Raw genomic sequence first — 11,914 nt, 5'->3', positions numbered from 1 at the left:
TTAACATCTGATCGTAAAAAGTATGTCAAGGTTGTTACCCATTTAAAAAAAAAAAAACATTTAAAAGAAGGTTCAATTTTGACAGAAACCAGCAAATTAACTGACAACACTTGCACAACAAACCGATTACACAGAATACAAGTCTTTTTATAACTTCTTATATCATCTACACACATGGCTTTGGGGGACCGGTTATGCTCAGGTAGGCCTACCACCAAAACCCACGTGGTCAGCCAGAACCAACCTCAGCAACGGGGCACTCCGTAGAGGAGCCGTCTGCGTGACACACTGTTGAGAGAAAAAAGAGTCCGATTATTTACAAAGACAAGATACATTTCCAGCTATTGACCATAACTGATGCCAAAGGGACTATGGGTACAAGACGGTTACCCTTTTAACAGATATCAGTAGGGTTGACAAACATGTGCAACCTCAGTATTCAATTGATTCATTATACTTGGTCAAAAGTAGATATGGCCATTATGCTAGTCTCGGCACATTGAGAACTGTAATTTAAAGCTATAACAGACAGCAATTTTCTAAGGACAAAAAGGTTACTATGTGTGATGTGTTGTTGTGAGTACAATACAGAATAAAATCAACTCGCAATCAAACACTTGAAAAGGTGTGTTTAAAAACAGCAGCACAGCCCTTGTACATGGGCAAAAATTGGATGTGTTTTCAGACAATTCCCATTCTTAGATTGCCCCTTTACATAACCCCTTAAGCAAACAACACAGCAGCATAATTATGAGTTAGTGAGCAAATGCAGAAGAATGTTTGATAAAATAGGAAAAAGAATATTAAAGAAATATGTTCAGTACACAATGACACTCATTTAGCACATATGTATTTGCCAGAATGCAACTGGAACTGTTGGCAATTACCTGGGTGACATGCCACTTTCATTCCAGGCCTCGTCTGATATTTCTGCTAAAACAAAACAAACAAAAGGAAGATACTTAAAATAAAAAACAACAAAATAACACTACAATAGTTTTCCCAGAGTAAATTGGGATATGCGTGCTGTTGTAAACAACCAACGTACCTTCAGCTTCATGCATTCGGTCCTGCGGACTTCTCTGAAATCAAAATGAGGCATATTTAAGGTAAAGTACTGAGGCATGCATTTGCATCTGCCTAATTTAGTGTCATACCATCTGCTGTGAGCTCTTACCCAGGCTGAGGTTTGTGGGCGAGTCCCCAGTGTTGAGCGGGAGCTGGAGCGGCCAGCCTTCATGGTCATCATGGCTGCCCTGAGGAAGCTGGGGCTGGGGCACTGGAGCAGCATGGACCTGCTGCGGGTTCGCTGCTCCTCCGAGAGCCCGTTCGCCACTGGGGCTGTCGCGTCGCAGTAATCATATTCTCCCCACTGCTGCTGTGGAGGGTACCCGCGGGGCCTCGATGGGCTGGGCGCCTGGGCACACTCCCGGAAGCGCTTGAGGCTGGGAGACTCCTGGGGCTCGGACAGGGGGCGACGTTTGCTCAGGCGGGGGTGAGTTGGCGCAAGGCCCAGAGCGGCCAGAGTAGAGGGGGAATAAGAGCCACTGTGGTGGTGGCGGCCACCGCTGCTGCTTTGGGCACGCTGGTACTGATGTGCCCAGTGGCCCCCTTCAGACATCTCACTAAGCACTGAGGTTTCACAATCGTCTGCTGAGTATAGCGTCTGCTGCTGTTGCTGATGGTCTGGCTGATGCTGCTGCTGGCGCACCAACGGACTGTACATCTGCGGGCCTCTTTGGAGGCGCTTCAAGAGGGGGTTAAACTCCGACCGGAAGCGCCGTCTCCGGACTGGGGTAAGGGAGAGGGCGGCCAGCCTGGCATTGGTGATAGCGCTGGCGGAGGCGGGCACAGGGCTGGTCGTGGGGTTTGGGCTGTAGCCCTCGGCAATCTGCTCGCACAGGCAACCCGAGTGCCCGTGGCGAGACAACGACGACCTCCTCTGGCAAACGTGCTGGTGGTACAGCTGGCGGAACTGCTGGTTCATCTGCTGGCAGGAGGAGGACAGACTCCGCCCAGGGTCCTGCAGGCCGGAGCTGGACCGCCGACGCGTCTGGAGAGTTTCGTGCCGGTTGGGTGAGGCCCGGAGGTTCCCCTGGAGGCTCTGGTGATGGTGAAGAGGCGATGTGTAGATCTCTGGATGCCGGGGGAGGGAGGAACGCCTAAGGGCCGAGCTGGAATGAGCGCTGTGGACGGGTGAGTATTTTATAGGGCTGACCTTGGAAGGGGAGCACTCCCTGCTCAGAAATCTTTGTTTGTGGGGACTGGGGCTTCCCATAAAAACACTGCAACTGGGATCTCGCTGGGTGCTGCCCAATAGTGGGTGAGAAGTTTGCATGGATTCAGCAAGACCTCTCCGTGAGGACAGCACCTCTGGCTTCCAGAGATAAGCCTTGGGAGATGGCCGCTGGGGGCTGATGGGACAGTCTGTCTTGTGACTCCTTCTGCTTGGGGAGGTCCACAGAGCCTCGTGTCTGCTAGGTGAGGAGTAGTGGGTCTTCTGGAGACCCTGCTGAGTGTAGGGAAAGTGCCTAGAAGGTGAGAGCGACTCCTGCTGGCGTGGAGGGGAATCCTCCATGACCACACGACGGTGACGATGGAATGGTGAGCTCAGTACAGAGTTCACTTTGGAAGGGGAACTCTGAGAACCCTCACAGTACCTGTGTTTTGGTGAGGGAAACACTTGTGTGTGGTGCCCAACATCACCTTCACGGGGACGGAACGACACCACGTTGGCCTCTTGTCTTCTGACCCGCTGCGCTGAATGATGACTGGCATGAGGAAGCGAGGGTGAGGTTCTAACCGCATACGTTTGGTTCAGCTCTAGGGAAGCATCGCTGGGGCTCGACGGGCCAGAGGAGGGGGGCGTGGAGAAGTCCATGACGCGCACCGGATCCTGCTCTACTGCAACCTGTGAGGTGACACTCTTCCACGGGGAGGACCTCTGGCCGCTGCCTGCATCTCTGGCCTGGTTGGTGTGAGTGTGGGGCCCCGCGCTGGGCATGGGGAGGCCCGGTGGAGCCCTTCTGTTTAGGGGCCCATGGGCACGGGAGGTCATGGTGCCACCGACGGAGCTGTTCATGAAGCTCTGGCCCTGATTGGTGCGCTTAACCTTCCAGCGCTGCCGGTAGTACTTCCGCCGCAGGGCGCTGGCCACATCCGACACCTGCTGGCGATGGCAGGCCCCGCGGATCTGGCTGAGCATGCTGGGATACAGCTCCTGCAAGGAGGGGGTGTCGCTCTGGCTGCTGAAGGTGCGCTCCAGCTCTGGGTCCTGCTCCTCGGGCAGAGACAGCATGCTGGACGAGACTCGGGACGCCCCCAGGAGAGATCCCCCTCCATCTTAAAAAAAAAGAGAGAGAGAGAGGGAGAGGGAGAGGAATTGCTTAAAAAACAGATGTAATGTTGAGGATGACAAAATGCACTGATTTACAGAGTGTGCTCGATTTTTCAGTTCAGTAGAAATATACCCTAATCTATTTGCATGGGATGTAATGACACTTTGTGCAGGTGTGCAAAGTACCTGGATGATCATCCACACTCCTCTCCAGTGCTGTAGAATCTTCACAATCCTCCTTTTGTTCTTCATCATCCTCATCCCTGTACGTGAACTGCATTTAGAGAAAATGTAAAAGATCTGTGTTAAGTGAATATACCACCTCACCCTGTTCTTAAATATTTTTTTAAAACCACACACATAATGCAACTTGCACACAGCTGGACATGCAAACAATACTGGGAGAACTTACCAGTGTGTCCTCAGTGGTGTTCAAATCTGGAAAAATATATCAATATACTCAGGTGATTCAGATTCAGCAATTCATGTGCAATATGGACTGAAAGTGAGATAACTGTTGCTTACCTTTCTGTGTCTCCACACATTTGTTTGCAACTCTCTGCAGGATACAGGTGAGAAAATGTATCACAAAACAAACCACAAAAATATGGCTTCAGGGGTCACACTAAGGTGAAATGCATTATGTAGACAGTAATACTGCTAGAAAGTGGTCACATTTTCTTACCTGTAAGGAGTTAAGTTTCCTCTCTGCCTCGCCACTTTCTGCTCGTACTGACCCTGTATAAGAGTGACATTAATTAAATGTTGATATTAGGTTGTGTGAACCCACGTATTGAGCGTCAGTTTAATGGTAATGTCCTAATCAAGCGATTACAACACCTTGGTATTTCTAAAAAAAACAATAACAGAAAGGTTTGTGTAACATTACCGACTTGAAGGTGGTGTAAACTATATAATCAGTCACCACTAGGGGGTAGGATGAATACATATTCCAATTGAAATTAGTGGGGGCCGTGTGACTTGGATTCTGCATTGGTATATTATTATTGTTGACTTACCATTCGATGTTTGAAAGGTCAGGGTCTCCAAACACAGGTCAAACCCAGGATCTTCCACATTGGCGTACTGTCGTTAGGAATAAGCAATGTAACATTAGCTGACTAGCAAAAGTAACCATCTCAAATTAACTGAAATGATAGTGACGTTAAGTTGTTTCCGTGGGATTCCGCTCATTGATTAACTTACAGATTTGCTTTTAATAAGTAGTTCATATTTGTGGTTAAAGTAGCTACATTAACATTACTGGACACTTGAGTAACCATTGAGTTATCTTCTTTTTGTTGTCCTTTGCGCTTCTTCCTTGATACCTAACATAACCGCTAATGTTACTGCACAGAAGTAAAAACGCAACGTTGACGAACAAGTAACCGAGTTAACGTTAGTTGACGTTGGTTACTTGGCTCACTAAACAAGCTGACAACTGCAAAACAAGCAGTTAACTATTCGGCTAGGTCAGATGTTCGTTTTCTCAGTAAATAGCAAAACAGCTCACGTTAGCAAGGTAACGTTCATATTAGCATTAAGTAGCTTTGCTGACCTTTTGACAAATATCCTCTAGTCTTTGTCTGAAAATGTCTTCATTCTTCTTGTACTCTGTCCACAGTTCTGGGTTCATCTTTGCGCATTCAGAAATATGCCTTCAAAAACAAATGACAAAATAATTCCATTCGAATGTAAAACAAAAACTTTGCATTCGGTTTTCATCCAGCAAGTTACATTTCCTGACAAAAAGAGCGCCACAGATTTTCAACAATTTGAATCTTGCGCCATCTGTGACGTAATCTTCATGCGACGATTACGATTATGGTCGGTAACCCATACATGTCTATGCGGTAACCTGCCGGCTGGTGGGGAATGTTGTCTGCACATCATCGATGTTGCAGCTAAGCGCATGTAATTGTGGAGGGATGGTCCATCTTGCTTTGTACAATATGTAAGCGACTCGCTAAAATAAAAGAAACACAGATGCATTGCGTTCCTCAAAAATGGGGACCCTACACGAAATGGTGCAGGAGGCTGCTTCTGCTCACTGCAACAGAATAGCTGTCACTTTTAACAATGGCACGGAAACGGGGGTATCGACGCTAACATATGAAGAGCTACTCTCTGCAAGCAACGGATTAACAAACCTTTTTCGATCCTCCAGTTTACAGAACGAACATGTAATTGGACTATTCTGCTATCCCGATGTCAACCTCCCTCTTTGGGTACTGAGGTACGATTGGAACAATGTCCTACCACTTTTCCGTTGATGCTTCAATCTGTAACCTATACTATACTATACTGTAGCCTGACAGATTACATTATTTATCTTTTGACAACTAGAAGTCACATTCTGTGTTTACACTGTATTCACAATTATTGTGTATGTGTTCTATGTCTTAACAGTATTCTTCAGCTACCCTCAGCCTATCTGCCACTCAACCCCGAAGTGCCATCTGTACAGACAGTCAGAATCCTTGACCGATGTAAACTGACATACTGTTGCATTCAGAACGAACTCTTTCAGGTAAAGGTGCCTCGATGGTCAATCAAATATTTTTCTTGAAGTGTGTCTAAATCTAAAAATGAAAAGGGACCACGAATAGCACTCTCGTGTTGAGTCTACTCTGCACACTGTTCATCCTATTTGTTATAATGCACGTGTATGATTATGAGAAATCTTGGGTCTTAAATGATCTTGTCTTTTTCTTTGGCCATAGCAATTTCAGACCGATTTCTCTGGCCACCTCACTTTCGACATCTGTGCAGAGTGGCCAACACAGAATTTAACTCTAGTCAGGATACATGGAAGGCCGTCAACTGAGGACCAAAACAATGGAATGAAGGCAGAGAAGAAGGCGCAGGGGCAGGAAGTCCTCTCCAACAGTGTAATCAAGACATCAGCTTTAATGACTGACTGCCAGAGGCAGCTGGCCTATGCTCTGCACACATCTGGCACAACAGGACAGCCTAAGATTGTGAGAGTGCCGCACTGTTGTATAGTGTCCAACATCAGGCATCTCAGGTCTGTGTGACTGTTAAGACATTTTAATCACTTTGGGATGTTGTGAAATGAAGGTAGTAATGAAACTACAATTTTCCAGTTGTGATTGACATGCATTATTTCTTCACAGGGCCCTTTTTGAAGTGACTGCTGATGATGTTGTTTTCCTGGCCTCTCCTTTGACCTTTGACCCTTCAGTTGTGGAAATGTTCTTGGCCCTGACGTCTGGAGCTCAGCTGCTTATCGTACCCACAGTCATCAAGAGGATGCCCAGCCGTCTAGCCCAAGCCCTGTTCACGCGCCACCGGACAACAATCTTACAAGTGAGTGCGCTAGAGGAGTGAACTAAAGTCAACATATAGAATGATTTCCCTCTCTCCACAGCTAACTGCATTTATAACTGTAAAGAGCAACTGACGTTGTGCTTAATTGTTTAATAGCTTAAACAATTACCATGTTGACATGCTCTTCAGTGATGAGGTTGCATTCTTCCTTGTAGGCCACGCCCACTCTTCTCGGGCGCTTTGGGAGGCGTGTCTTACAGCAGGAAGTACTCAGTGCTGGCTCCTCCCTGAGGGTTCTTGCTCTTGGAGGTGAGGCTTGTCCCTCCCCTGCCCTCCTGAGGAGCTGGAGGCAGGAGGGGAATTGCACACGCATCTTCAATCTCTATGGTACCACAGAGGTGTCCTGCTGGGCAACCTACCATAGACTCTCAGAGATGGACCCTGCCCACTTGTGAGTGTCCCATAGCCGTTTTCCATGGATGTATATAAACTCTCACAGTCAGATATATTTATATATATTTCAGGGTGTGGATGTATTTAAACTCTCACAGTAAAATATATTTATATTATAAACTCAGACATGGAAAGCAAATTATAGTTTGCCAGTGTGGATGCAACAGGGTGATCAGTCAGACTATGTTGGCGACAGTGGTACATGGGGTAGAGGAGTCGTTTAGAAATCGGAAAGTTGCTAGTTCGATTCCCCACTCCTCCTTACCAAGTGTGTAAGTGTCCTTGAGCAAGACACTGAACCCTTAAACTGCTCCTAATGGATAAATGCAATTTCTTTGTAAGTCGCTTTGGATAGAAGCGTCTGCTAAATTATTAAATGTAAATGTTGTGTGTTGCTCTCTTTTTAGGACTACGGACTCTGTGCCTCTTGGTGAACCCTTAATGGACACTGTGGTAGAGGTCAGGGATGATAAAGGACAACTGGTCACTGAAGGGGAGGGACAGGTGTTCATTGGTAAGAACTCCTTACGATCTGTTGGGACTGATGATATTTGTGCAGGTGTGTGATGTGAATACTGATCAGAATTATCATTGTCTGATAATATCACTAACCCTCTTTTCCTTTGGCAAATTTAATTTGTTCTTAAACTGCTGCTCAGTTTTACAAGAAGCTCTTGTGGATCTTAATGTGCAAATACATTGTTTTGTTAAGATTCACTCATAACACACAGGTGGGCAAGACAGAGTGTGTCTTCTGGACGATGAAGAGAGCCCTGTTCCAGGAACCATGCGTGCTACAGGGGATTGGGTGACGATACGAGATGCTCAGCTCTTCTACCTTGGCAGGAAGGACCGTCTAGTCAAACGCCACGGCCAGCAGCTTCACCTCGATGCTGTGCAGCAGGTGGGAACTGTCTAAGTAAGCTAAAGAGGCCTGATGTAGGTAACAGAAAGGATGAAATTAAGTACTTTTGCTCTCTGTTTGTTCCATTCAGGTGGTGGAGAGTTTGACTGAAGTTGAAGCCTGTGCTGTGAGATTTTGCGAGGGAAACAAACTAGTTGCCTTCATTGTGCCATCTCCTTCACGCACAGAGGCACTGTCAACGGCCTCCAGCGCTCACCAGGGAGATCAGGACCTCAGCAAACCCAATAAAGATCCTGTGTCCTCCTCTCCTTCCACATCCATAAATCATGGAAACCCTGCAGTGTCTTCTGACGATCACCAAAGGGAATCTGGCGGTGATGGTGCCATTGCTCCAGCAGGCCTGCAGAGAAGCATCCAGCGCAGGTTGTCTGACCTTCTGCCTGGTCACGCCATCCCAGACTCTCTGGTGTTCATCCCAACCTTGCCACTCACCTCACACGGTAAAGCGGCTTGCTCTCGACTCTCCTAGAGGTCTCGCGCCATTTTAAAAAGCTGTTCAGACTATTCATAAAGCAGTTTGACCTTGTGTTCTTTTAGGTAAGGTGGCCCTTGGGGAGCTGAAGATGATGTATGAGAGGCACAGAGAGCGTTTAAGAACCCAGAAGAATAAACTGTCACCAGACACACTGAGGAAAAGATTGCAGATACTCTGGAAGGTACGGTAAAAGATCAAGGGAGCGCTTCCTTTTATAGGAATATATAGGAAAGAGTTTTACATATTTTCCATTAACAGTAAACACTACACATTTAGAAGCCTGCACATTGTCCATTAAACGTATGATTAAATTCTCAATATGAAATGATGAGATACTGTCCATGATTGGTGTTATTTCGGAATGTGTGTAAGTGCTTCTCTGTGTGTTTACCCCTCAGGAGACGCTTGGTCTGTCTGAAGATGTGCCGGTGGGGGCGGAATCCAACTTCCTGCTGAGCGGAGGAGATTCTCTCCAGGCTCTGCGCTTTTGTGACAGCATTTCCGTTGTCACAGGGATAAGCTCAGCAGGGCTACTGGAGGTTGTACTGGATGGCTCTTACTCAGACATTTTAAGCCATGTCACTATGGCAACATTCCCCGAAGAGCTTGATTTAGACACTCATGTTGCATCCAAGAGACAGTATTCAGATTCCAACTCTCCTATTCCTCCCAAGAGACAGATTGATCCATTCATGGCTGTGACATCAATTAGGCCTGTAGGAGTTGCACTAGCCTCTGACACAAGGATTGTGGGATATGTAGTACGGCGAGCAGGAGAGGTTGTCAAGATTGGTCATACACATGCAAGTGAGAACATAAGTACCACTGAGAAGACTACAAAAAGCAATTGGATGAATACCAGTCCATCAAATGAATGTGTGATACAACAGATAGAATCAGCAAAAACAGCCCTCACTACACCTGTAGATAAGAATGATGAGAACGAAAAGCCTCCTCACATGTCAGGGCCCCCAAAGAACTCAAGTGATTCTGTCCCTTGTGCAGCCTCAGCTTTACAAACAGGCACCTCCAAGGACAGCCTGTCCCTGAGAGTGCGTTGGAGCTCTGACACAGGCAGGTGTGTGGACGCCTCTCCGGTCCTGCTGGTGGAGTCCGTCTCCGGCGCGGCTACAGTCTTCATCGGGTCCCACTCCCACAGGATGCAGGCGCTAGACCTGGGCAGCGGAGAGCTGCGCTGGGAGCGGGTGCTCGGGGAGAGGCTGGAGTCCTCAGCTGCCATCTCTGCCTGTGGGACTCTGGTCGTGGTGGGTCAGTGTCCACAGATGCCTTTAATCATCATGACATCAAGAAAATAAAGGGATATATGGATTTCTGCTGAAATAATCCTCTGGCTGTTATACTTTCTCATACTCGTACTATGTATATTGCCATGGCTACAACTTCATTATACCTCAACGACGACTGTGTCATTTGCCAGAATTTGTATTTGTTTGTGTTTATTTCAGCTTGTGATCTTGTGTCTGATCTGCTCTGTGTGCCTCTCTGTAGGTTGTTATGACGGACAGGTGTATTTCTTGCGGGTTGACTCGGGAGAGACCTGGTGGACCTTTGAGACAAAGGATGCTGTAAAGAGCAGTCCTGCTGTAGATCCTGTCACTGGCCTGGTGATAGTGGGCTCACATGATGGTCATGTGTATGCCTTAAACCCAGAGGTACTGCAGGAAACTCTTGTGACAGCAACTTGTGTATATCTGTGTGCAAAAGTGTGCTTTTATGTGTAAGCGAAGGTAGTGTGCAGAACACTGTGTGTGTGTGTATAGCTGTGGTACCTGGTCGCTCTTTACTTCATTTTCTGTGATGGTGTGCGTATAAGTGAAATGCAATTGTTAGTATTTAATTGTTTGTTTCATTGTATGTTTTTGTTTCAGTTGAAGAGTTGTGTGTGGAAGCACCATTGCGGTGGGGGTGGAGTGTTCTCCTCTCCCTGCCTCCACCCCACTCTTAGGTTGCTCTTTGCGGCTACGCTACAGGGTCGCCTACTGTGTCTTAGTTCAGTAAGTGCCTGATGTCATGTCTTTACCTTCTCTCTGTGTGTGTGTCTCTCTCTCTCTCTCTCTCTCTCTCTCTCTTTCTCTCTCTCTCTCTCTCTCTCTCTCTCTCTCTCTCTCTCTCACACACACACTCATGTACACTCATACAGTCGTGAGCAGCTTTGATAGCAGGGTCAAAGGGGAACACCTTCATATTACCAAGTCATCACGGTAGTCCAGCAGGGATAGGGACAGAATAGGGTCTTATTCTTACATATATTATCTTTGCATTCAGTGTATGAAGTAGCAGATGTAGATAACATCCAGAGGCAAGACATGAACACAGCCATAACCTGCTCTGACTGTGTTGAACTTTGGGGGATAAGTGTTATTTTCTGTAAATGTTTACATATGCTGTGGAAACATCCTGTATATTTTGTGATGGCTCTATGGAAGTATTAGCAACAGATTTAAAAAAAGTACCCTGGTTTCATCTCTTAGCTGGAAAAGTCATCCCTTGTAATTACAGGCTACTGGCGCCCCTGTGTGGACGCACTCTGGAGAAGTTCCATTCTTTTCCTCCCCCTGCTGTTCCAGCAGCTGTGTCTTCATTGGTTCAGTGGACAGAAACATCTCTGGCTTCAGCCATATGGGTGAAATGGTAAGAGAGCTCAAGAGCTTGTATATGTGAGATACTCCACATCTATGCATCCATGCATGTCTCAGAACCTATGCTACTGATGTGTTATTTTCTGTGTATGTTGCAATCTGTCTTTAGCTAACTCTGTTCCTCAAAACCTCTCCCACACTAAACAGCTATGGCAGTTCACCACCAATGGCCCAGTGTTCTCATCACCCTGTGTTGTGTCAGCACCTCCAGCATCCAATCAGCGGCTGGTATGTGGGTCACATGACGGCTGTGTGTACAGCCTGAGCTGCACAGATGGCTCGCTGCTGTGGAAGTTTCAGACCGCAGGGAAGCTGTACTCCAGCCCCTTCGCCTTTCACAGACTCCCAGGAGGACGGCAGACATTGGTGGCCGTCGCCTCGACAGATGGGACAGTCTGGGTCCTAAACGGAGAGGATGGGACTGTGTGTGCTTCTCTGTCTCTACCTGGAGAGCTCTTCTCCTCCCCAGTTGTATGGGAACAGACCCTTGTGTTAGGGTGTCGCAATGACTATGTGTACTGTTTGGAGCTGACACAGGACCCTGTAATGAAGTCCGCATAGTAGTATTCATTGATTCAAGTGTTGACAACATGCTTTTATATATTTTTTATATTGAGTGTAAAATAAAAATGAATAGCTATGGACAGATTGTAATAAAAGTTATTAGTTTTAATAATCCCGGACACTGGGGATTAATTCATTATACTTGATTCTGAATCAATACAAATTATAATTGATTGGAATAAGTTACATTTTCCGATTTTGATTAGCAA

General features: G+C 46.7%; 2 protein-coding genes across 3 annotated transcripts; one reads left to right on the top strand and one right to left on the bottom strand.

Annotated features, from left to right (window-relative positions):
* Positions 1-74: 74 nt before the first annotated feature.
* Positions 75-5,166, bottom strand: si:dkeyp-117h8.4 (uncharacterized protein LOC572032 homolog). 2 transcript variants are annotated; one of them, XM_031574405.2, is made up of 10 exons: positions 4,896-5,166; positions 4,357-4,423; positions 4,023-4,075; positions 3,863-3,896; positions 3,750-3,775; positions 3,524-3,611; positions 1,178-3,342; positions 1,049-1,082; positions 888-930; positions 75-288 (listed from the first exon to the last, which is right to left on the bottom strand). In XM_031574405.2, the coding sequence occupies exons 1-10, from the start codon at positions 4,971-4,973 to the stop codon at positions 246-248; spliced, it is 2,631 nt and encodes an 876-aa protein (XP_031430265.1). In that variant the 5' UTR covers positions 4,974-5,166; the 3' UTR covers positions 75-245. The 2 variants fall into 2 exon arrangements, with proteins under 2 accessions (XP_031430265.1, XP_031430263.1); XM_031574403.2 differs by having other exon boundaries at positions 888-933; positions 4,896-5,165.
* On the top strand, positions 5,149-11,783 carry aasdh (aminoadipate-semialdehyde dehydrogenase). The gene is made up of 14 exons (XM_031574408.2): positions 5,149-5,573; positions 5,747-5,867; positions 6,061-6,365; positions 6,475-6,667; positions 6,844-7,079; positions 7,489-7,595; positions 7,813-7,985; positions 8,077-8,446; positions 8,544-8,662; positions 8,880-9,750; positions 9,991-10,154; positions 10,371-10,496; positions 11,002-11,133; positions 11,289-11,783. The coding sequence occupies exons 1-14, from the start codon at positions 5,344-5,346 to the stop codon at positions 11,700-11,702; spliced, it is 3,561 nt and encodes a 1,186-aa protein (XP_031430268.1). The 5' UTR covers positions 5,149-5,343; the 3' UTR covers positions 11,703-11,783.
* Positions 11,784-11,914: the final 131 nt, after the last annotated feature.

This window comes from Clupea harengus, chromosome 10 (assembly GCF_900700415.2).
Source record: "Clupea harengus chromosome 10, Ch_v2.0.2, whole genome shotgun sequence".
Lineage (NCBI taxonomy): Eukaryota > Metazoa > Chordata > Actinopteri > Clupeiformes > Clupeidae > Clupea > Clupea harengus.
This window is presented reverse-complemented; position numbering and strand designations above follow the sequence as displayed.

What these genes read in the sequence shown, in the direction of transcription:
- si:dkeyp-117h8.4 (XM_031574403.2), bottom strand. Translation starts at nt 4,973, where the DNA reads ATGAACCCAGAACTGTGGACAGAGTACAAGAAGAATGAAGACATTTTC. An exon ending in CCGAATGCATGAAGCTGAAG is followed by an intron (nt 934 to 1,048) that starts GTACGTTGGTTG and finishes GTTTTGTTTTAG; the next exon opens with CAGAAATATCAGACGAGGCC. An exon ending in GAAAGTGGCATGTCACCCAG is followed by an intron (nt 289 to 887) that starts GTAATTGCCAAC and finishes TTCTCTCAACAG; the next exon opens with TGTGTCACGCAGACGGCTCC.
- aasdh (XM_031574408.2), top strand. Translation starts at nt 5,344, where the DNA reads ATGGGGACCCTACACGAAATGGTGCAGGAGGCTGCTTCTGCTCACTGC. An exon ending in GGAGGGACAGGTGTTCATTG is followed by an intron (nt 7,596 to 7,812) that starts GTAAGAACTCCT and finishes CATAACACACAG; the next exon opens with GTGGGCAAGACAGAGTGTGT. An exon ending in TGTATGCCTTAAACCCAGAG is followed by an intron (nt 10,155 to 10,370) that starts GTACTGCAGGAA and finishes TTTTTGTTTCAG; the next exon opens with TTGAAGAGTTGTGTGTGGAA.